We start from the raw sequence: 25069 nt of genomic DNA on the forward strand, positions 1-25069 counted from the left end.
CTAAGGACAACACTTATATTTGTAAAGAACCATAATTGTTTATAAGCCCTTCTACTCAATGTAAAACTGATATTGGTTAGACGTGAGCAAGATGTTGAATGGTAATTTGTTTGATTGCCATTGAAACAGTTGTATCTCTGTTTCCAAAAATCATACATATGCATTATTTGTTTTAAAAAGGTATTTTAAATATACCTCTCACAACTTCCGGTGTCCGCTGGATACTATAACAAATAAGATCCATTTTGAACTGTAGACACTGTAGGAAATATGGCTTCCCATTCATCCACAAGAAGGTGCAGGAAAGAATATTGGCCAGAATGCTGAGTATTAACTCCCCATTCCTCTCTAGATAAGGATCATGGGATCTTTTTCATCCATCTGAGAGAGAATACATTAGACTCTTTTCTTTGTTTAAGGTCAATAATGATTTAAACACACAATCTTCTGGCTCATAGGAGAGTGTTGCCAACTGAACCCCGAGCTCCTCACAAGGGGCTGGACAATGAAGATTTTTCTTCCTTAACACTTTTGGGTATATTTTATGGATTTTCAGCTGCTGATCACAAAAATCACTTTAAAATTTTCCTATCAGTACTTTTTTAAAAATATAACGTATTTTAAGTTTACTAGTATATTGCCCAATTGCCCACAAAGCAAGCTGTTTTGGTCAGTCCAAGTATGTCCGGGCATGCACGTGGTGCAGGTGCTATGCAAATACTGGACATGCTCGTTCAGGATAGATGTAGACAGGCTATAAAAGCAACTCACATGTACAGATGCTGTGCATTACATTGATATAAAATGAATGTATGCGTTGATGCACATATTCTTCAGGCAATAGAATAATGAATGTACTCAATAATAGCACTTATTGTCTCTATGTGAGTTTTATACTGTTCTACACCATGGACCAGAGAACGCTGTTTTATCAGATTGTATTGGTACAATCAGATGACAAATAATCTTGATAAAAATTGAAAATCATCTACATTTTCAAGTGTTCCTTGGATTTTTCATCAGTTATGGAACTAATTTAAATAGAGGCTTAATTTCCACATAGGGCTGCCATTTTTATGTCTGCAAGCAAGATTCGAGGCTTGCTCAGTTGCTATAATTCTTTGACGGTGCTGACATGTGTTAATTCATCAAAAAAGGATGTGCTTCATGACAAAAATCATAATTTGGCACTGGTGTTAAAGTTGTGCATGACTCTAATGTTAGATTATTGGCAAAAGGATTGCAAATACTGTGTTTTTAAAGCTACCAGATAAATAAAACAAATAGTGTGGTGACATTTTTTGTTGTTTTCCCCGCAGCTCACATCTGAATCTTTTGTCCCAATATTTCCATGCTCTTGCATTTTAATTCCAAAATAATTGCAAAAATAAATAGCTGACAATGCACAAGATCTGCAGAAATATCTCTTTTGTCTATTATTGCCCTGCATGTTTTTTTGGGAATCTGCACATCCTTAAAAAGATCAACAAAATGCACACCTCGAATCAGATTTGAGCAAGTTATATTACTGTGATGAGGGGTGAATTTCATGAAGTTTTTATTAATATTATTAAGGATGGAATTATTTTGTCATGGGAATAATTCGATAATATTATTTGTACATAATTCAAGTTCAAGGAACAGCAATTGAAATTATTGCAGCAATTTTAATCAAGGCAATTCTTATCAAACTACACTCTTTCCAACAGCTACAGGGAGAACTAATTACTTTTATTAAAAATCCACAGTGGATTCAATCTCTTCAGCTATTATCCCATACTATTTATCAGTAATAATAAACAACTGAGTGGCATGTGCCAATTATACAGATTTCACATCGCCAGCACATTAAATAACATTTTCTGATTGCTATTTAATGTCCAATTCATGCCAATTATTCGACCGATCAGTGATAAATCGCACTGGTAGATCTGGAATCACAAAGGAATCATGTGAACAGATGGCTTTCAATTTCACTGTCACTTTTTTTTCCCACTGAATTTAAATCCCTCACTTTCTACTTTGCACCACATTGCTACTGAGCCATTGTGTTATCCCAACTTTGTATCACAAATTCATCTTTGAGAAATACGTTTGGAATAAATCTAAACAGAGAATAAATCTAAACAGAGGACAACATATTGAACAATTAATGGTCAATACTTTTAAGGAAGCAAAGAAAGTAAATGAGATTCTGGCATTTATTCTCCATGTATCCATTCCTTGACAGAGTCTGGTTGGATGAAGGTACAAATCAGAAGCTGATTCTGTAACCCTCCCTCTGATTTAGCAGGGCTTGATCTAATATCAGTACATCTGCAACAACTTGTATTTATATAGAGTCTTTATAATAGAAAAACATATTATTGTGTTACTTGCAAAATCATATATGAGGTGGTTAGTTGCGTTGTCTTATATTGCTAGCTTACCATTTAGCAGTAACTTACTCCACTGAGAAAGTTTGTGGACAGTTGCCAGAGAAGTGTAGAACCATTCTTTTTCCACAGTGAACACTTAACATTTGGTTCTGGCTCAATATCCTTGTGAAGACTGATTTGCAGACATTTCTAAACTTGAAATAATCCAAATAAGGACTATTTAATGTATCGAAACTCAGCATGAGATCTCCAACTGAAGAGCATCCAATCTTTGAAATTCTCTACCCCCAAATAGCAGTGGAATGCTTATTCATTAAACGCATTCAAGGCTGAAATAGATTTTGAGATTATTTGGGAATCCAGGATAATGGGGATCAGGCTAAAAAGTGAGGTTTAAGCCAACCATCAAGTCTGCATGAATGATAGAGCAGACTTGTTGGGATGCCTGGCCTATTTCTGTTACAAATTTTGAATGCTCTACCCTTTCATGCTAGTATTTATCACCAAATATGTTCATAATATTTGATACTGCATTTGAGATGAGTATTCAGAATTAGCATTCAAGTTTAATTTACTGTCTTTTGGACACAATAAAAACAATCCAAATTTAATCGATCGGAAGGTCATATCTTGAATTTCTTATCTGAACTTGGGCTTGCTACTGATAACAATTAAATGAATTATCTTTTTTTTCTTTGGCTTGGCTTCGCGGACGAAGATTTATGGAGGGGTAAATGTCCACGTCAGCTGCAGGCTCGTTTGTGGCTGACAAGTCCGATGCGGGACAGGCAGACACAGTTGCAGCGGTTGCAGGGGAAAATTGGTAGGTTGGGGTTGGGTGTTGGGTTTTTCCTCCTTTGTCTTTTGTCAGTGAGGTGGGCTCTGCGGTCTTCTTCCAAGAAGGTTGCTGCCCGCCGAACTGTGAGGCGCCAAGATGCACGGTTTGAGGCGATATCAGCCCACTGGCGGTGGTCAATGTGGCAGGCACCAAGATATTTCTTTAGGCAGTCCTTGTACCTCTTCTTTGGTGCACCTCTGTCACGGTGGCCAGTGGAGAGCTCGCCATATAACACGATCTTGGAAAGGTGATGATCCTCCATTCTGGAGACGTGACCTACCCAGCACAGTTGGATCTTCAGTAGCGTGGATTCAATGCTGTCGGCCTCTGCCATCTCGAGTACTTCAATGTTAGGGATGAAGTCGCTCCAATGAATGTTGAGGATGGAGCGGGGACAACGCTGGTGGAAGCGTTCTAGGAGCCGTAGGTGATGAAATGAATTATATGTTTCACTTATATATGTTGTGCATGTTTAGTGTAAAAGTTACTACAGTATTGTTACTTGGTCTTGATTCTGTTCACGGTAGAAAAGGAATAACATTCACTCCACACTCCACGGCATGGGGCCACAAATTATTCTCAGGCTTGTCAGTGGAGATTTAATATAATTCAGCTTCTTTTCCTACTGAGTACCCTTTAAACTGCATCTCTGGCATATGTGGATAGGGCAATTGAGGATCTTGAACCAATCAAGCTAGTTCATCCTCACCAGAACCGACAGTCCACATCTGCTTTTGTAGCTGTGAGCAGGAAATATAAAACAATGCCCAGAAGTAAAAGAAGGATCAGGGAATATCGATGTGAAATTAAAGGTGAGGAAGATATTTGTTCCTTTCTTCTCTTATCCAGCAAGAACTTGAAACTCCATTTTTGTAAAACAGCAACTTGCGAGGCGGTTCAAGACCTGTTGTCATTTATCTTACTCATTAACTCCTCAATGTATTTGCCCTAATTTTGACAGCAAAGAACAAGTCGCACATTGCAGTTTCATTGTTTTGCTGAGTCTGTTGTCAAGGACTCAGCAATATCTCTTGAGATGGACCGTGATTTCTGGGATAGCATGTTTAACTGCCAGCACATATGCAGATCCCTAAGGGGAATTGCTAGCTTTCCTTGATTATAAAACAGCATGGATTAAAAGCCTCTCAATTTTTGCTTGTACAAGTATGCAAACAATATACTTAAAAAAGTTATTTATGTCCAATGAAAGCATTTTTCTCTCAGGAACTGAAATTAGTACGTATGTAATGCTTTGACAGTAAAAATAAATACTTGTCTTTGAGAAATATGACCTCCACTAGAGAGAAAGAGTGTGTGTGTGTGTGTGTGTGTGTGTGTGTGTGTGTGTGTGTGTGTGTGTGTGTGTGTGTGTGTGTGTGTGTGTGTGTGTCCACCATTCTGAAAAACATTTTTATAGCAAGGAGGTAGGCTTTCGTAGGTAATTTCACTACATTTGTTCATTTTGATTTGATTCTTTGAAGATAAAGGACAAACTACCACAAGGAAAGCATCAAAAATAGGAGGGAATTAGACTGGAGATAGGATGGAAGGATTGAGATCACTGAACTCACCCTCGGGTTGCATAAGGAGAGTTAAGAAAGGTGGAGGAGAAGGAGAAGGAGGGGGGCTTTCAAATCTATAGTTCAAGAGATTACATTTTCATGAATGTATTTTAGCAATTGGAGGAAGAGGGAGTTAGTGGATACTGGGAGAGCACAGAAAGAATTGAGAATGATTAGGGAAAATGATAAGAAAGAGGCAACTGATTAACAGTACCAACCCTATCCCCAGAGGTTCATCTTTAATCCATCTCATAAATCATAGGGTTTGCTTCCCTAGTACACAAAACTATTCAAATAAAGGAAAAGGACACAACACAGGTGGTAATTGAAATTTTGTAAAGCAGATGATTCCTGACCTGACATCCACTGCACATATATCCTGACACATGACATCATTTTTTTCTTTTTAGTAATGTTACCCACTTTACGCTCTTGTAGTTATTGTTAAAAACATTATAAAATGCTAGAGAAACAGGCAGGAAAAAAAGAGAGCGAAACAATGATACAAATGAGTTATGTATTCTCTGATTTAGTATGTTTCATATTGATTAGTTAATTAAATATCCACTTTTTAAAAAATAAAATCACAGTTATTTTGTGTGACACCGAATAAGAATTTAAATTAGATTTGAAAATGATTCTCCTTCAGTTATTTAAGTTTTCTCATTAAGATTTAAGTAGCAGAGAAGAAAGAAAATGGCTGAGTGCAAAATACTTAAAAGGCCTCATGACCCAATTTATAATCTTAACAATAATCAGGTAGTTAGTTAAAATCTGCCTTTTCACCTCTGGGAATTAGATACACCTGTAACTGAAACTAATGGGTGAAATTCATTATAGGAAGCATTTTAAGGGTGTTTGATGAATTTAAATATTGTAAGTTTATTTCACAGAATTTATCAGCTTGATTATACGTGCATCCTATTTTCAAAATAACATATTGGAAATGTTGAGTAACAGGGAGGCATTCTGAGACAGAATGACTCCGCACAATATTTTGGTGAAAAAAATGGACTGTGGATCTCCTTAATGCTGATTCTAAAAATCAAAGGAATAAGGGTGAGAATCATTGATTGGACTGGAGGGAGTATAAAGTATATTCACCAGGATGTTGTCTAGAAATTGGAGGACTTTAGTCGTGGAAATTGATTGGATAGGCTGAGTTTGTCTTTCTGGAGTGAAGAATGCTGAGAGGTGACCCATCAGGAGTATCTACAATTATGAGAGCCATAGATAAGAAAGGTATTCAAAGAAAAATTCCCCCAGAGTAGCCATATAAAAAACAGGAGAGCATGGGTTTAAGGTGAGAAGAAGAGTTTTTATCGGAGCACGAAGGATAAGTTTTTCTTACGTGCAGAGAATGGTTAATAACCAGAACACATGGTCAGAATCTGATAACTGGTGCCTTTCTGAGGCAATCCCTTAAATAAGCAACGATAGTCCTTATACAGGCAAATAGAGCTAATATAGTTGAGCAAAAAGGTTGACATGAAAGTAGTGCCAAATGGCCATTTCTCTGCTGTATGACTCTATGCCCCTAGTGTTGCGTTTCCCCTGTAACAATGCAACAAAGGTTGTCAGATACAGCCAGTAACTCCTAACTGTCGTGCTACAGGTTCTCACTGGTCAGACTGAAGTTTAGCAGGGGCAATCCTTGCAGCCAGCACTTAAAGGAACTTATTACATTACATATGGCACTCTTTGAACTACAGGGCTGAAATAATGGGAGGAAACAGCAGAGTCTTCCTAAAAGGAAGAAAAAGGACTTGGTCGGGCTGTGGAAGCATAATTGCAACTAGCTCCACAAGGGACTCAGCAGGTTTCATGAAAAGTCTCCACTATTGAATTAAAGGATGTTTAAATAATGGGAGGGGATGAGGGAAATAGGATCTGGGCAGGCTGGTTGAGAATAATGCCCGCAGTACACATGTTTGTGCAAAAAGACTTTGGAGTCCCACAAGGTCTACAGTCAGTGGTCCTATCAGGTCCTAAACAAAGAATGGTCCTCATCTCCAGAGGCAACGAACTCAAGGATTACAATTAAGATTTTAAGAGATCAGAAATCACAGTCAAAGAAAACAGTTTGAATGGTGGTCTTTAAATGGCACAATTTTGGGAGAAACAGTATTTGGAAAATTTGATTGCTCCGTAAAGATAAAATAACTGTCATTTTTCAAACCAGTGAAGTCAAATATTTTAATCCGGATGAATCCTGCACTACAATTGACTTCATTTAATGGCATTTATGCTGTTACATCGCAGACCAACAGCAATGGAAATTCACCAAAGCGGGGGGTGTGTGTGTGTGTGTGTGTGTGTGTGTGTGTGTGTGTGTGTGTGTGTGTGTGTGTGTGTGTGTGTGTGTGTGTGTGTGTGTGTGTGTGTGTGTGTGTGTAATTCTGAAAAGACATTCCAAAGTTTTAGAAATTCATTGATTAATTGGAGAAGCATAGACTTTTAAACTGATGCACAGAGGTAATCACGAAGGAGATGAGAGAGACCGAGTCACTGGACTGCCAAAAACTCACAAATCCTCATCAAGTTGTTTCCAGAGGAATATTCTTTTGTACAATCGGTTGTCGCAACTCCTCTTTTCCTTGAGTAGGGGAAACAAAATGGTGACTTCCACTTTGGTCACTTTGACCATTACTTTGGTCACAATCTGATGCAGCAATTCTCCGACTTCCAAAAACAAGGTATAGATCAATCAGTGACCTTTCCTTTGGTCACAGTAGGGATTTGATAATACCCCTGACAGTGAGAATCAGCCGAATTGTCCATTATCACAATAAGTCATTCCTGCTCAGTGTTTGATGAGATGGCCACTGGTCATAAAGTGCTGTTCCTTCAGTGTTCAACACACATGACTCTCTCACCAATGCACCCAATGCCCTTTCTCTTCTCCAAAGTAGAGAATGTTGTGCAGCCTGTACTAGCTACGGCCTCCCAGTCTCTCCAGAGCTGTGAATGGTTGCAATCTGTACTAAGCCTTAAAGCGATACTCACACTAAATGAAATGGGATCTCATAATAATGCTGAAAAAAAAGTCCTAGGGAGAGCAAAAGTAAGGAGAATATATCTTGAAGGGTTCTGGCCTGAAACATTGTCCTTTCTTTTCCTTCTACTGAATCCTGCAGCAGAATGTGTTTTATTAAAGGAGATGCACTTCTTGGCAATCAGAAGCTTGTACAAGGTTGGTCTGTAGTGATAACCTTGTGGATGCGGAAATTTTTCAGCATTTTTTATTTAACGTCATTGAGCAGCATTGTGGTACATACTTATTAGAAGAACACTGCAGCCCCTCATGATGAGGATCCATCACCAGCTTCCCACAAGCATTAATTGCAGCCTTCCCAGCATTGCTCACATCTCCAAGAATTAGAGAATTGGTGCAAGGCTATTAAGCACGTCTCACAATCATGTCTCATTTAATTCACTCTGGCACATTTCTAATACAGAGATCTGTGTTACCGTGACACATTAGAAGAGTGATTGATTGATTTTCTTTCCTACCTTAATCCAGTGGGGTCAAAATCAATTGTAGCACATTCACTGCTTTCTTAGCGGGATAATCTGTCTACCCAGCCTTGTGAAGAGACCTACACCCTTCAGCTGTTCAGTGAATAAACTCCAAAAGGACAATTATTAAAGTTGGTGATCAAAATAAAAAAGGATAATTTTATAGTCCTAACACTTAAAAACATGTCCTGTCTCGTGTTACTAATAAAACAGATACGCAGCAAGGCCATTAAACCACCACAATGTGTAATGCAATAAAGCAAATTTATTTCACCGTTTGTTCCCTGTGAAAATAGTTTTTCTCTTTCTCTGCTTGGATACACAATTGGATGCTCATTTTGAATGTAGAACCTGAATGTTGGCTCTACATAATACAATTGCCCATTCTTCCCTGGTAGGTACTTATTCTGACATTGAGGCTCTGATCTGTTATTTCTATCACATGCCCCATTCGGCCATAGCAAAGAGCAATAAAAATAAACATAGATGGTACAAGATTAAAGTAGCTTGGTCATCATTTCCATATCTCCAATTTGACTTTAACCTGCCATTGGCCTCTCGCTTGACAGCGAAAGGCAAAATGAAGCAACTTGTCACAAATCTGTGGAAAAATTAAATAAATTGGACTGGGAAGAAACTCTTGGGGCAGTAGAGTGGGGTGGCTATTAGAACTCCTGCCTCGCAATTCAAGCAACTGGGGTTCCATGTGCAGAAGAACAAGTTGTGTCTTGTTCAAATATGTCAATGAAATGGCAATCCAGACGTATAGAGACAAGACAGTCCACTTCCAGATCAGCCAATGGAATTTCACGTGGAGGTTCACCGTCTCGTCCCTCCCAACTGCCATCCTGGGTGCAGACTTCCTCCTCGCACACAGACTTCTGGTGGACATTTGAGGTAGGCGCCTGGTGGATGCCTGTACCTTCCAGGCTGTTTGCTTCGACGCCTCCTGCTCGGAACAACCGCAGATGGCCACGATCAGCACGCCCGGAGATGGGTTCCGGTAGATCCTGGACGAGTTCCCGAAACTCCTCAAGCCACAGTTCTCCGCTGCCTCGCCGCGCCATGGGGTGTTCCACCACATCCCCACCCAGGACCCGCCAGTTCATGCCAAGGCACGCCGGCTCCTGCCTGACAAGCTCCAGGTAGCGAAGGAGGAGTTTTCGCACCTGATGGAGCTGGGGATCATTCAGCAGTCTGACAGCCCATGGGCCTCGCTACTCCACCTGGTTCCGAAAGCCTCCGGTGGCTGGCGTCCCTGCGAAGACTATCGACGGCTCAACGAGGCAACCGTTCCTGACTGTTACCCCATCCCTCACATCCAGAACTTTACGGCCAACCTGCACGCCACGAGGGTCTTCTCCAAGGTTGACCTGGTGCACAGATATCACCAGATCCCGGTGCACCCTGAGGACATACCCAAGACGGCCATTATCACTCCCTTTGGCTTGTTAAAATTCCTGCACATGCCATTCAGGCTTAAGAACGCTGCTCAAACCTTCCAGCGCCTCATGGACTCTATGGGCGGGGACTTGGATTTCATCTTTATTTATTTGGACGACATCCTCGTCGCCAGCAAGGACCGGGCGTAACACAAGGTCCACCTACATGCCCTTTTCTCCCGGCTGGCTGACTTCAACCTTACCTTCAACCCGGCCAAGTGCCAGTTCAGGAAAGAGTCCATGCAGTTCGTGGGCCATACCACCACGGCAGAAGGAGCCACGCCCACTGCTGTGAAGGTCGCCGCTATCAGGGTTCCCACCCCCAGTCAGCCTCAAGGGGCTGCAAGAGTTCGTGGATATGGTCAACTTTTACAACCGCTTCATCCTGGGAGCTGCACGCATCATGCAGCTGCTGTTCGGCCTCATCACTGCCAAGCACAAGATGCTCGCTTGGAAACCAGAAGCCTGCACCGCATTCGAGGACGCCCTGGTGAAGGCCACCATGCTTGCCAACCTGCACACCGACCTGCATATGGCACTCTCTTTTGGTGCCCTGCCACAGCCGTTGGTGCCATCATGGAGCAGCAGCTGAATGGACATTGAAAGCTGCTGGCATTCTTTAGCTGCTTGCTTCGCCCGCCAGAACACAAGTATAATGCCTTCAACCGCGAGTTACTGGACATGTACCTGGCAGTGCGGCATTTCTGCTATTTTTTGGAGGGGAGGACTTTTACCATTTTCACAGACCACTAACCCCTCACCCAGGTGCTTGCGATGGCAAAGGATCCCTGGTTGGCCTGCCAGCAGCGTCACCTCTCCTTGGTGTCGGAGTTTACCACAGACATTCGGCACAAGCCGGGGAAGGACAATGTGGTTGCCGATGCACTCTCGTGACCGGCCATCTGCGCGCTGACGCCCAGCCCTGACTTCAACCAACTCGCCTGGGACCAGGAAGCTGATGAGGAGACGAGGTCCTTCAAGACCGCCATCACCGGCCTGTGGTTTCGAGATCTCCTGACTCTGAGCGGCAAAGGCACCATCCTGTGTGATATCTCCTTGGCCACCCCGCGGCCAGTGGTTCCCCAGCAGTGGCGCAGGCAGGTCTTCCAACACCTTTCACATATGTCCTTCAGGTCTATGGTCCGGATGGTGGCAGAACGGTTCATATGGCATGGGCTACGGCTGGGCCAGAACATGCACCCATTGCCAGACATCCAAAGTGCACAGGCACACCAGGGTACCCATACAGGAGTTTGAGCACGTACGGGAATGGTTCAGCCACATTCACGTGGACATCATCATGCCCTTACCCATTTTCAGGGGCAACCGTTACCTGTTTACAGTGGTGGACCACACCACTCGCTGGCCCGAGGTGATCCCAATGCCAGCTCCTGCTCCCGAGCATTGTTGCATGGTTGGATTGCCCGGTTTAGCGTCCTGGCTCACCTCACCAGCGATTGGGGTGCCCAGTTCACATCTGCGCTCTGGGCACAACTCGCCAACGGGTTGGGGATCCAGCTACACCGCACCATGGCCTACTACCCGCAGACCAATGGACTGGTCGAATGTCTGGACCGCCAGCTTAAGTCGGCACTCATGGCCCGCATCACCGGTCCCGACTGGGCAGACGAACTGCCTTGGATGCTCCTGGACATCCGCTCCACTCCCAAGGAAGATCTGTAGACGTCATCAGCTGAGCTGGTCTATGGTGCGCCGCTGGCGAGTTCATCTACGCACCTCACAATACCCAGTAGTCACTGCACAAACTACTTCCTCACCTCAGGGCACGCTTAGACTCCTTCGAACGCCCACCATCGCCCAGGCATGGCACTCGCCTGTCTCACATTCCCAGCGAACTGCTTTCCGCAGAGTATGTCTTCGTTCAGCGGGGCCTGACTGCAGCAACCGCCTGAGGGGCCGTACAGGGTTGTACAGCGTTCTGCCTCAATGTTCATGCTGGACATGGGCGGCAGGCAGGAACTGTTTACCATGGACAAACTGAAGCCAGCTCACCTTGATCCCACCGAGCCAATGATCATTGCCCAGCCCAAGAAGCGAAGCCGCCCAGCAATAAAGGACATTGGCACCGGTTCTGGGGGGGCTGTGTGGCGGTTCACCACAAGGCAGGCGAACTGGCCCCGCTTGTATAGCAGAAATTACATTTTGTTTTGCTTTGAGTGATAATATATTGTCTTGTCCACCATGGCTTGCGACTGGTTGTCTGGTTGTGAATGGAGAAATCAGATCTTGAACTGGTGTCATAGGTGTAGGACCTTGAGTTGTAAGTGATGGCATTGATGGGGTTCTTGGTATGTAAGTGATGGCATTGATGGGGTTCTTGGTATGTAAGTGATGGCATTGGTGGAGATCCTTGACTTGTCACTGGTTCTTCAGCAACATGAAGAGATATCCATTGTTGAGTAGGATCAATTTGGAAGAGATTGAATGTCGCCAGCACTTTCCGCAGGGTTGGTCATTGACATTCAAGCACTAGCAGCGACACCTGTGATTCCTTGCTCAAGAATACACATTTCATGTAGTTGCCATACTCATTGACCTGCTGGAATATTAGATGCTATCACTTTGGGTATTTCACTTTGAGTGACAGATCTTGCAGAAGCCTGAGCTTTTACTCTGGCCACATTCATAGCACATTGTTCCTCAAGCTCTAATATTTTCTTTTGTCTATTCAATAATCTTTTTGTTCTTCTTGCTGATTCTTCATTTCAGCTTCTTGCCTTAGTTGGTGATTCTTCATTTCAGCTTCTATATCTTCTAAAGCATGTCTTTTCTCAAACCACGCACAATGTGTTTCAATAGTCTGCTTGGGCCTTAGCATGCATAGCTGAATTGCTTGAAGCACACAAAGCTGTACTTGCTCTAGAAGCCTTTGAAAATCTTCCTACACTCATAACCCTGGAAATACTATCATCAGGATTTACATCTGAACTTTCAGATACTGCTGATTGAGTCTCTATCTTCAGTATTTCACTTGATACAGCACTAATGGGGATTTGCAATGCACATTCATCTGTTCCAGTTCCACTAACGTTTAAACCAGCTAATGAGGTCCACAGTGCCTTATCAAAGTCTTCTTCTTGCATGGTAGTTGAAGCCGCTTCTTCACTGGTGGCTGGCTCCAAACTCCTGCCGAGCGTTGTCAGACCGCCATGTTGGCTCAACTCATGATCAAACTGAGAGGAGCTACTTATCCCGACAAGACTTCTCCATCTTGGATTCTTTACACTGCAGTTTGTCTTGTCTTCTCCTGGTTTCCTGGTTCAACCTGAGAACTGTAAACAAGTTTGTATCTTGGGTAGTCCCTTTAAGAAGATTTCTCTGGCTGGCTCTGTCTCTGTGTTTCTTCACACAGCTTTTCTTATTTCATGTTGTTTTTTTTACAACTTCTCAAAACATTTCTAGGTTTCCTGCCAATTCTGAAAATCAGAGCTCTTTCTTATCTCCTTTCCAAGGCCACATGTATCTTGCAAGATATCAGCTGGTTTCATATTGCACAATTCAGACAGACATAGCCAGAAGACATTTTCTCACAGGAAATTGCTTTTTGATTTTAAATTTGATTGTAAATTCTGTCCTACAAATTTATACAATTCTTTCTTCCAAACAAAGAACACAATTTTACTTTTCTTTGAATAATGTAGACAACACACTCCAATCTCTCATATTTCCTAATTTCAAAACATATCATCTTCACAGAAATGCAAACGACGATATTCTGAATTACTCTTATTTCCAATAAACAAAACTTCGTAATTGCAGCTGCAAGTAGCTTAGTTCATTGATAACAATTAAACATTTTAGTTCGTTGATAATTGATTAAACATTTTGCATAACTTCTTGTCAAGATTTTCATAACTTCAGTAAATAAAGCATATTGTATAATGATAACGATATTCTTCTTCAAACAAAATAAGATAAAATAAAATGAAATAAGATGAATTCAAAGAAAAGTATTTTGATGCTTACACCTCCTCCATGGATTTTTGAAGAATGAAAGCAAGCTCCCCGTACACCCAGATAATGACATCATAGGAACTATGGTAACACTACAAACAATTTTCCTTGGTCATAAAAATTTTAAAAAACATAAAGTTTTAACCTTTCCACCAGTTAGTTGTTGAAAATACTACAAGGCCTAAATCATTGTGGTTCATCTCCAACAGTGCAAACTGTATGAAACCAACTTATATATTGGTCTCGACACCTGCCACCCCTTCAGATTTAAGGTGTGTTCAGGAAGGGGATGGAGTGGCAATTGAAGAGATAGAGATGATAGAATGGGGACATTAAAAGTGCTGTGAAATTCAATTCTAGTTAAATTATTAAACCATCTCTCTCTCAGCCTTTGCCCCACACCTGTCAAAGACAAATGTTATACACTTGAACTGTAAGGGATCTCATCAGAAAGACCATTCACTTCTGAATGCAATGCAAGCCTTCTAATTATCGTAGCTACACATATCAGCCCTTAAAACAACCTCCTGCATTTTTTATAATTGCTGAAAGGCCAAAATGAAGTCGCCACTTTCCTGCTGAGTTCAAATCTAGCAGTAGAGTTGGAAATGTTTTTCCCATTAATCAGAGCAAGTGTGTTATTTCCTCATGGTCCCAATGTCAGCTGTCTTTGATCAGACTGTAGCATTTGTGGCAGTTTCATCATTCACTTCACCAGTTTTGTGGCAAATAAATCAATATATTAAATTCAAAGGACCTCTAGTGATGTGGACCATGAATGCAGGGTCATTTGTCCTTTCCCACTGGTGCCAAAGGTCAAGCACCTGGGTAGACCTGTAAACACTGCACAAAAAAACATCTTCAGGTAAAGGAAGAAGGCTGTCATGTGAGTTATTTCTCATGCCAATCATCTGGAAGCACATAACAGTATCCAATCAACTGCAGAACTGTCATATACACCTGAAAATCAACAGTCAGTGCCAACAACTGCTTCTTACAGGTGGAATGACCAATGACAGCATCTGATTTGGCAAGATATTGAATGCATGAGAGAGTTGGTGTAAGATGTAAAAAATTCAAAAAAGGAGATAGCAGAACTGTGAAAAATAAATTAACTATTCCTATTGTTGGCTATAGTGAAGAGCGTGAAAGTAAATCCAAAGGGTTTGTACAAATGTGTGAATAGCAAAAGGAGAGGGAAGGATAGAATTGGTCCACTGGAGACTCGGAGTGGATGAATGTGTGAGGAGCCAAATGAGATGAGGAAGATATTGAATGAATTCTTGTCATCAGTATTCACTAGGTAGAAGGGTAGGATAAGTGAGGCAAAAGGGGTAATCAGGGAAAACATAGGGATTAGGAAAGAGGGGATGTTGGAACTTCTGAGGTATTTAAAGGTGGATAAGTCTCCAGGTCCCGAAGGGATTTTCCCCAGGACCTTGAGGGAAGTCAGGGAGGAAATAGTAAAAGCTCTGACAGTGATTTTTCAACAGTCACTGAAGGAAGGTCTGGTGCCGCGGGATTGGCGTGTTGCTAACGTGGTTCCTCTGTTTAAAAAGGGCTTCAGGTGTAGGCCCAGCAATTATCGGCCAGTAATTTTGACATTGGTGGTGGGTAAATTAATGGAAAGTATTCTTAGGGATAATATGTATAAGTATCTAGAGGGGCAGGGATTGATCAGGGACACCCAACATGGGTTTGTGAGGGGAAGGTTATATTTGAAAAATCTTGTTGAATTCTTTGAGAAAGTGACTAGAAAGGTTGATGAGGGTAGAGCAATAGATGTGGTCTATTTGGATTTCAGTAAGGCTTTCGATAAGGTTCCACATGGAAGGTTGGTGAAGAAGGTTCAGTCACTAGGGAGTAATGTTGAGATAGTCAGATGTGTTCAATGGTGGCTAGAAGATAGGTACCAGAGAGTCAAGATAGGCAACTGTCTGTCAGGATGGAGACCAGTAACAAGCAGTGTGCATTAGGGATTGGTGTTGGGTCCTTTGTTGTTCATCATTTACATTAATAATTTGGATGATGGGGTGATAAATTGGGTGAGTAAATATGCAGACAATACGAAAATAAGGGGAGTTGTGGATAGTGAGGAGGGTTTTTGTGGACTGCAGAAGGATTTGGACTGTTTAGAAGAGGTGGCTGAAAGGTGGCAGATGGAGTTTAATGTAGATAAGTGTGAAGTGCTTCATTTTTGGAAGAATAATCAAAACAGGACATTATGCAGTGAAGGGGAGAGCATTGAGGAATGCAGAGGAATAGAGAGATCTTGGAATAATGGTTCATCATTCTTTGAAGGTGAATTCTCATGTAGATAGGGTGGTGAAGAAGACTTTTGGTATGCTGGCCTTTATAAATCATAGCACAGAATATAGGAGCTGGGAGGTGATGTTGAGACTATTCAAGGCATTGATGAGGCCAAGTTTGGAGTATTGTGTGCAGTTCTGGTCTCCAAATTATAGGAAGGATATCAATAAGGTAGAGAGGGTGCAGAGAAGATTTACTAAAATATTGTCTGGATTACAGTATCTAGAATATGGAGAAAGATTAAATAGAGTGGGTTTTTAATTCATTGGAATGCAAAAGGTTGATGGGGGATTTGATATAGATATATAAAATTATGAGGGGGACAGATAGAGTAGATGTGAATAGGCTCTTCCCCTTGAGGGTAGGAGAGATTGGAACGGGGGATCACAAGTTAAGAGTTAGGGGGCAAAACTTTAGAAGTAACGTAAGAGGAAGCTTCTTCCCTCAGAGAGGGGTGGCTGAGTGGAAGGACCTTCCGGAAGAGGTGGTCGCAGCAGGGTCAGTTTTGTCATTTAAGAGGAGGTTGGATGTGAGGGGGTTGGAGGGTTATGGGCAGGGAGCAGGTAGGTGGAACTAGTGGAGTTCACTTAAATCAGTGCAGACTAGAAGGGCTGATATGGCCTGTTTACATACTGTAATTGGTATATGGTTTTTGAAATTATAAATGGCATCAGATGTTTACATTACAATTCATAAATATTTAAATATTATATCGAAAATTGGGAATAGGAGTAAACTCAATTAATTCCTTGAGTGTGCTTTACATTCATCAAGGTCATGGCCAGTATTTTACATAATACTATTTTGCTGTCTGATCTCCATACCCCTTGATTCCTCTCACTTCCAGAAAACATCTGAAATTTGTTTTGAATACAATCAACGACCATGCTATTAATGCCCTCAGTGCAAGTAAACTCTAAAGATTCATTGCCCTCTGAATGAAGATATCTTTCTTCATTTCAGTCCAATATAGTTTTGGATGCTTTCTGGAACTGTTCACCTTCCACTTTCTCAATATAAATGATAGAAAAATCCTACATTTCAGAATGACACAAGCCAATGCAAAACCCAAGTAGATGGTCTCCATCCATTATATTACATTTTGGCTTTCTTGTTCAAGGAAAATTGAAGAAATGTTGTTCTAAATAAATTCTAAAGTAAGTATAACACTTTAAAACTAATAGATAAATGCATCAAGTTCAATGTTGAAACATTGACTGCCCTACTTTTCTTCACAAACACATTTATTTTTAATTAGGTTATTTGTGACCCTGTTATATTGGTTGTCACCATAGAAATTGCTAAAGCCTATATTCATGTGAACACAAACACACAGTACATATCCAAGCGATGAGTGCAAAACCTTCAGTCAGGAAATATAAGACAAGAAACATAATTTTTTTTAAAAATCTTACAGTTTTGACTGCAACATCATGAATACCATCATCAAGTTGTTATAGGTTCAAATTCAAGATGTCCAGCTTCAAATGATTTTCCTTATCAAAACAAAATGCTGTAGCCTCTGTAATAAAGGATTTAAATACAGCATTGGCAGTAAATTAAACGGCCATTTTAGTTCCAGAGTCAGATAATAGTGTTTTAAAACATCAGGCTTTATCTGAGACTTCTTCTCTGGACAAAGAGCAAATGTGACAGACTACACAGTCTTTTAAAAGTCTTGAGATAAATTTGCCCAGGCAGTTTTGAGCCAGTTAACATGTCCCCAAATCATTGATACAAACAAACACTGCACTAACAATCTGGCACAAATAGCCTCCTGCTGAGAAACCACAAGGACATAAAATATTTTCAACCAACCATCTGGGCATAAACTAGTATTGCAAATCAAATAGCTGACATGAATATCACTCACTTTCTTCTTTGATGTATTGAATTGACTTTACAATATACACATACAATTAGAGAGTCATATTGTCCAACATTGCAAAATCTATAGGTTCTGAGTTTCTTGGATGCTATGATTTGAATGCATTTTCCTGAGGATAAGTTGATTTAAGAGTCCTCTATGTATCTCACAATTTGATAGAGCATAGAAGGGGGCCATTTCCAATTAATACAACTTCACTTTGCTCACTCCAAAGCTTGCCATATTTTCCATTTTCAGTATATTTCTAATATACTTTTAGATATTTCTGCAATGCATAAGTTGAAAATGCTCAAGTTTGTGAACTGAACTCCCAAGCAGTTCGCTGACATCTATGTTGTACCATTTCAACAATGCTTGTGGCAGAAATAAACATTGGTGAACAGCACCGCATGTTGCTTTCATGGAAAGAAAGAACGTATACTTCCTGTTGAGGTTAGTGATTAAACTATAATGTCTTCTATTTTCTCATAGAATTGTTTAGAAGATGCACATCACAGAAACAACCCATTCTGCTGAACTATGCCAGCATTAATTCTCCACTTTCACCTTCTGAGATTTTTCCTCCCCTAAATATCAGTGAAACCCTAGCCTTACAACACATGGAATCTGGTTCCTTCAACTGCCCAAGTGGCACATTTTCACCATTATTTGGGTAAAAAAGATGCTATTGAATTTCCTGCTGAATTTCTTGGTGATGATCTAACATTAGTAATTAGCTTATTTCCACTCTCTGTTGCCTTTATTCCTCTATCCCATATAGACTCACATTTTCCAACTAATTTGCATCTTCCCAGTGACTCCCGCCAAATTATTTGACCCAGCATTTATGTATTGAATTTCACTTGCCAACTATTTGCCCATTCCATTCAAATTTATCACCTGATTGTACATGTACAACCTGACGAAATAGCAATCTTCGATCGTTGGTGCGACACACTGCAAACACACACACATACACACAAACAATCCATATGAACATTACTTAAATACAAATATTAAAATAAATACAATTTATTGTTAAATAAACAGATGAGTCACAGAGGGTTTGCATGAGCAGTTCATTAGTCATTCAGCATTCTCACTGCCTGTGGGAAGAAGCTGTTCCTCAGCCTGGTGGTTCTGGCTCTGATCCTCCTCGATCTGATAGATGATGTGTGCACGGTGGTAGGTGTCCTCACTGATTTTGTGAGCCCTCTTCAGACAACAATCCCAATAAAACACATAGATGGGTATGGGGAGGGAGGGTGGCTGGGGGGAGGAACACCCCAGTCATCTCCCTACATGAATAATATTAAGTTTATTCATGTCTTCCTTTAATATTTTCTCCACAACATTGATTGATCCTCCAATTTAGCACAGTGTTCCTGCAAATTAAGAAACTTGTGTTTCAGTCCCAACTCTAAACAACTACGACTGAAAATTATGAACAAAAATGGTCCCTGCACTGATCCTTGTGAACCACTGATCATGAGCCACCTACTCCTGCCGTGAATGTCCATCCTTTCCTCTTACTTACTGTTTTCCATTGTGAAGCCACTTATAAATGGTTCCTGAATGTTTTCATTTTCCACAGCAAATTCTACAAATTTGTATAATATTCCATGCAGGCATATTCTGATGGCATAGAATTTAATTGCAGCAACTGCGCCATTGCCAAATACAACAGGCAGATAAATCATACTGACTTCATTTTATGGAAGGCAGGAGCCTCATGGTTCACCCATTGATTATTTTGCTGATTCAGACCCCTTCATTAGTTGTGCCAGGGGTGAGGAGCTGCTGTCGACATTGACTATTGACCTTTAGGAGGTAATTATAGTTCTGCAACAAGCTTCCTATCTTCACTTGATAATGCAGATTCTGTCTGTGTGTGTGGAGTTGGCATATTTTCCCCATGACTATGTATTTTGCCCCTGGGTTTTCCTGTCACATCCCAATGATGTGTGGGCTGGTACATAAATTTGCTACATGTGGCAACATCCAGGGGGAATTGATGGAATTTTACAAAGAATAATCTGGGATTTCCATTGTGGGTTTGAGATGTTCAGCACAGAATCTGCATTCTGGGATCTCGCTTCCATTATCTAACATAGGAAGCAGGAGTAGGCCAAAAATGGCCCATCGAGCCTCCTCCGCCATTCAATAAGATCATGGCTGATCTAACTTATGACCTAACTCCACCTACCTGCCTTCTCCCCATATCCCCTAATTCCTCTATCATGTAAAACTTTATCTAACCGAATTTTAAATATGTTTAATGAAGCAGCCTCAACCACTTCCCTGGATAGAAAATTCCAAACATTCACTACTCTCTGGGAGAAACTATTTTTCCTCATCTCTGCCCTAAATCTACTCCCCCGAATCCCACACCAAATATGTAGCACTAAACTAGTCAATGAAGACATGGATCATGGTCTGAGCAGCAGCTGAGTCAAGGCAGGGTCAGATTATCTCGTGGAACAGTTTGCGTCATGAAAAATAACTGGTATGGAAATTTCAATGCAGAATCAAGGAGATACAAAGTTTAGCAACAAGTTTGCGTCATGAAAAATAACTGGTATGGAAATTTCAATGCAGAATCAAGGAGATACAAAGTTTACCAACAAGCTAAAGGGAGAAAATGGATCCCTAAGGAATGGAGTTTGTCTGGGAACCAATGACAATGTCTTCAGTCTCACTAATATTTATTGAGGAAATAACTTCTGTAAAGCAGAATGCTTTAGTAGTTTACTGAGGCACAGATCTAGCATGTAAAATTAAGTAAACTGGATATATGTCATGTTTTACATGATTGTTCTTGAGCCCCATGACCTGTTAATTAACAAGAAAGAAAATGCTGACAAGGGAAGTTGTTTCTTTAACCATGACATTAGATGAAATGAGAGGCTTGTTACATGGTAACTGAGCTACATCTCTTGCTGATCCAAATTGCTTGAACACTGTAACCTATGAGTGAATGATTGAATACTGTGACATTACATCATCTCAATTATTTTTAATCAAATGATCAATGGACTCTTATTTATGATGAGATATTGTTAATGTTTTCCATAATTTCAGCTATTTTTCCTCACACAAATTCATTCTCCACTGGTGTTGCATTTCCTTCCAGAATATCAACAACATCGGTCATTAATTAATGCAGCAGTTCACTTTCTCACTATTTCATACAGATATGGCATGGTGGCTAATTCTGCTATAGTTTGGGTAATCACTTGTACTTGCTCCTTCATTCATTTTAGCTGACTCAGATAACTGGCTTACTGTAGTTTTACCTGTACACCTGCACCTGGACAAGTCCCACTTTAAACCTGAGAATGTTGCTGACCTTCTAGTTAAGATCTTTTCCAAAAAGTTTCCATCCTCTAGGTTCATGAAACCGATTAAGAGCTGTGTAAAGGCTTCAGGCCGGTTGACAGTCTGATGCAGGATATGATTTGTACCAGGATCTGCATAAAGGTAGTTGGCATAAGAAGGAAATCTCTTGGTTTTTGAAAAGGTTGGACAAATTGAAGACCTTTATCTATCAATTAGACAATAATTTTCTGGAAGCAACACTTCAGAAAACAGCTTGAAAACAAAGAAGAAAAATGAAAAAGTTGAAAAGCCAAAAAATTGTTCCATTGCCTGGTGAGCTGAAACCAAAAGAGAATATAGCATCATCTCCAACCTTCACTGTTGTGCCAAAGGAGCTTGAACAATTGTATCAAAACACTACATAAATTAAATGTAAAGCTGAAATTAAAAAAAAACAAATATGTATAATGTCAACATCCCTCCTAAAATGTTGGTACTCCAAGTTCCACTCAATCATTTGACCAGATCTTAAAAACCCAAAAATAAAAGTGAAAGGGCAAGAAAAAAGTAAAAATTGTTTTACATTAGGTGATATTAGATGATTTATCAATTAGATGTGTATCACCATTTTATTTTCTGTGGATTACCATTAAAGCTGAATATTCTTTAATACAGATCATAATGTCAAATGAAATCTCTACCAATTACGCTGCACTTGGGTTCAGAAAAATGTATTCTTGTATTATCAGATTAAATTGAGGCACCAAAGGACAAGTTTAGTTTTTAGAATCCATCTGTAGGCCACACCCACTGTTATTTGCACTGTGTAGGTGGGAGAGTGAGAAGATTAACCACTACTAGAATTGCTCCCATCAAGACGTTTGGTGTCATCCTATCACAGAAATTCCCATTTTTCTAGTGTAAGGTAAAAACATCATGAGATAGGACCGGAGAAGGAGTCACCCAGTACTAAGGAGTAACAGGATGCAGGTGTGACCTTGTACGCTCAAGATAAGTGTGGCAATAACAAGATGATGTGCAGCAGACTAACAGAGAAGGGTAGTAACAGCTTTTTCATTGGACAATGTAATGGTATGATAATTTACTAAGTGCGTGTCCTGAGGTATAAAAAAAACACCACTTGCTGATATCGGGAGAATGCGCCTTCTCCAACTAACACTGTTAGTTGCAAGTGTTACAATCCGGTAATAAAGAACCTTGATTTCGACTCAGTCTGGTGTCTGACTCACTCATTCTCGAACAAAGAAGACTAACACTGGTCATCCCTCTCCTTCCTTTCCTGCTGCTGAAATCTAATTATTTATCAGTTTTTTAGTTTGGATGAAAGGTTCCTGATCTGAAACATCAACTGTTTCTCATTCCAAAAATACTGCTTGACCTGCTGTGTTTCCTGCAGATTCTGTTTTTATTACAAATTCCCAATATTTTTCATTTACTATAGAAATGGTTACCTTCACTTGCCCCAGGATTCCCTTCTGCTCCCACTAATAATCTATGGACAAGTACCTATTTCTCCCTGACTATCTTGTGCCACCAAACAAACCACTCACATCCATTAACCACATGTTGTTGCCACTGTTTAAGATGGGAGAGTGACAGGATTAAGCAGATGGAGTCTGAGCGTAAAGGTCTCCTGACCCTCTCCCTGCAGAGATCTGGAATGCTGGCTTTCTACTTCAGCTCCAGACTGAACATTTCCCACCCATTCTACCTGCAGATAAAATTGACCCCTGTTCTCAAAGCAATTTCCATTTAAAGTTGTAGTTTAATAAATATGTACAGATGGATTTCTATTGAAGGACATTCTGAATGCAGCCAAATAAATACAACTGTAGAGCAAGATAGGTTTTTAGCCAGAATGATTTGGAAAAGTTGTGCTTAATTATAATTTAATGCTCAGTTTTCTCATCGCAAAATCTGTAACAGTGTGGAAAATTGCTGACATGACAAAGCTGCTAGGAAGTTTGAAGAAATTAGATTGCTAAGATAATGTCAGAAGAGGAGAAATATAATTATTTTAGTTATAAAACCTCTGCTTATGTACTCTGTATATTTTATTCTTTTCAAAGGCTATTCGAGAAAAAGCATGGTTGGAAAAATATTGTGATGTGAAAGAAATGTGGAGTTATAAATTAGCCTGTGGACAATTGGTGGAACATCACCACAGCAACCAAGCACCCTGGTTACAACTCGAAAAGTGCACGGGCTGTTGCATGGTGTGACATAGGAGAAACAATTAAAACTGTGGTTTATTCTGATTTTAACACGATTACCTTTGGTTGCTTCCTTTATGACCTTCCCTCCATTAGATCAGGATTAACATTACTTTTATGATATAAAAATGTAATAATGCATTTATTTTATCATTTATTATATTAATAATAACATTATATATCACAATAAAAATTATTATAAAATATTATATGGCAATAAGAATGATAATATAATAATGAATTTCCTATGTTATTTAGTTAGTGAGGTTGATTTTCAGGTTTCGACATGGACTGTGAACCCCACTAGTATCTGTATAATTTGCATGATTATATGTTTGGGGGAAAGGGAGGGGGGATAAATACAGACTCTGTACCATATATAAATGTTGAAAAAGATGGTATTGGCTATTTCAATTGGTTTATGAGCCCATAAAAACAAAAATAAAATATTCAAAAAACAAACATTATTCAATGTAAGTTGCTTAGTATCTTTCTAATAAGGATGCAGTCAGTCCCAGAAGACAATTGGACTTAGTATGAGATCCAGGTTGAGGCTGACGAGGACTGAACAACATTTTGTGGCACATTATTTTAAGATATTGGCCATGACTCAATGCAAGAATTTTCCTCTGAATTAAAAGACTGGTTGAAGCACCACTCTAGGGACTTCATGTCTAATCTAAGCTGACAGTTCAATGCATTACTGAATTAAATCTTAAACTATGACCTTCTGCAGCCTTGTATATGCATGTAAAAGAATGAATTGTACTATTCAAACAAAAAATCGTATATTCTGGTATATTCTCCAGTTTCTCAGCCAACATTTATCTTTCAAACAGCACGACTTAAAAAAAAATGAGTGACATTATATTGTGGCTTGTTGAATCTTTTTTCTGCAGTGAAACATGGGTCTATAGTTGCTGTGATTATAGTAAAAGCACAGAAATGTATGAAGCCATCACTCATGGCTTCTGGCTTTATTCAAAAGCTCCACATGAGTTTATGAGCAGATAAGATAAACAGATTTCAATCACTAAGAAAGAGAAATCTACAAAGAAGGAACAAAAAGGTATGTCACTTCTGCAAACGCACTATTACCTTCAAAGTACTACTGCGGATGCCTCCTACTCTTTCAGTCTGAACATTGGCCAAGTCCTGTGCATGAACAGATGTTGCTTGGATGTAGAATCCAGGTATAGTCAGCTCCATATCTTTTAGAGCAAATACAGAACCATCTGCTTCAACCCGCAAGTCTGGATTAGAAATTGAAAACTCCAGTCCTTCATTCCCACGGCAGTCATCAAAGAGTACTGAAAGACATTGAAAAAAGAGCAATTAAGATGTAGTTTTCTCTGGCAGATTTCATTATTTTTGAGTCAAGCATTGTTGCTCATGCTTCAAGGAACAGGCCACCTCTTGCTCCTATGTGGTGGACATGGATTGTTTAACTCATTAGCTTTGCGCAATGATAGGAAAACAGACATTCCAGTGAAAGGATAATTATCAGTGTAATTATCAATTTCTCACAAAGCAAAGCACCAAAGGAAAAGGTCTGCACAAAAATTGAACAAAGATTCAAAAGAATCAGCATATTTTTCTCCTTGGGCAGCATGGTTAACATAATGG

The 25069-nt window shown here is 40.1% G+C and overlaps 1 protein-coding gene across 13 annotated transcripts in view; it reads right to left on the reverse strand.

Moving 5' to 3' along the window:
- The window catches only part of cdh13 (cadherin 13, H-cadherin (heart)), an 813941-nt gene that overhangs the window by 500639 nt on the left and 288233 nt on the right, over positions 1-25069 (reverse strand). For all 13 annotated transcript variants that reach the window (XR_011346021.1, XR_011346020.1, XM_069902201.1 and 10 more), the window contains one exon: positions 24542-24753. Coding sequence is in view for 11 of the 13 variants with exons in the window: in XM_069902201.1 (XP_069758302.1) it covers positions 24542-24753 (212 nt within the window). In the remaining 2 variants the exon portion in view is untranslated. The remainder of the gene's footprint in view (positions 1-24541; positions 24754-25069) is intronic.

The sequence above is a fragment of the Narcine bancroftii genome, chromosome 10 (genome assembly GCF_036971445.1).
Source record: "Narcine bancroftii isolate sNarBan1 chromosome 10, sNarBan1.hap1, whole genome shotgun sequence".
Lineage (NCBI taxonomy): Eukaryota > Metazoa > Chordata > Chondrichthyes > Torpediniformes > Narcinidae > Narcine > Narcine bancroftii.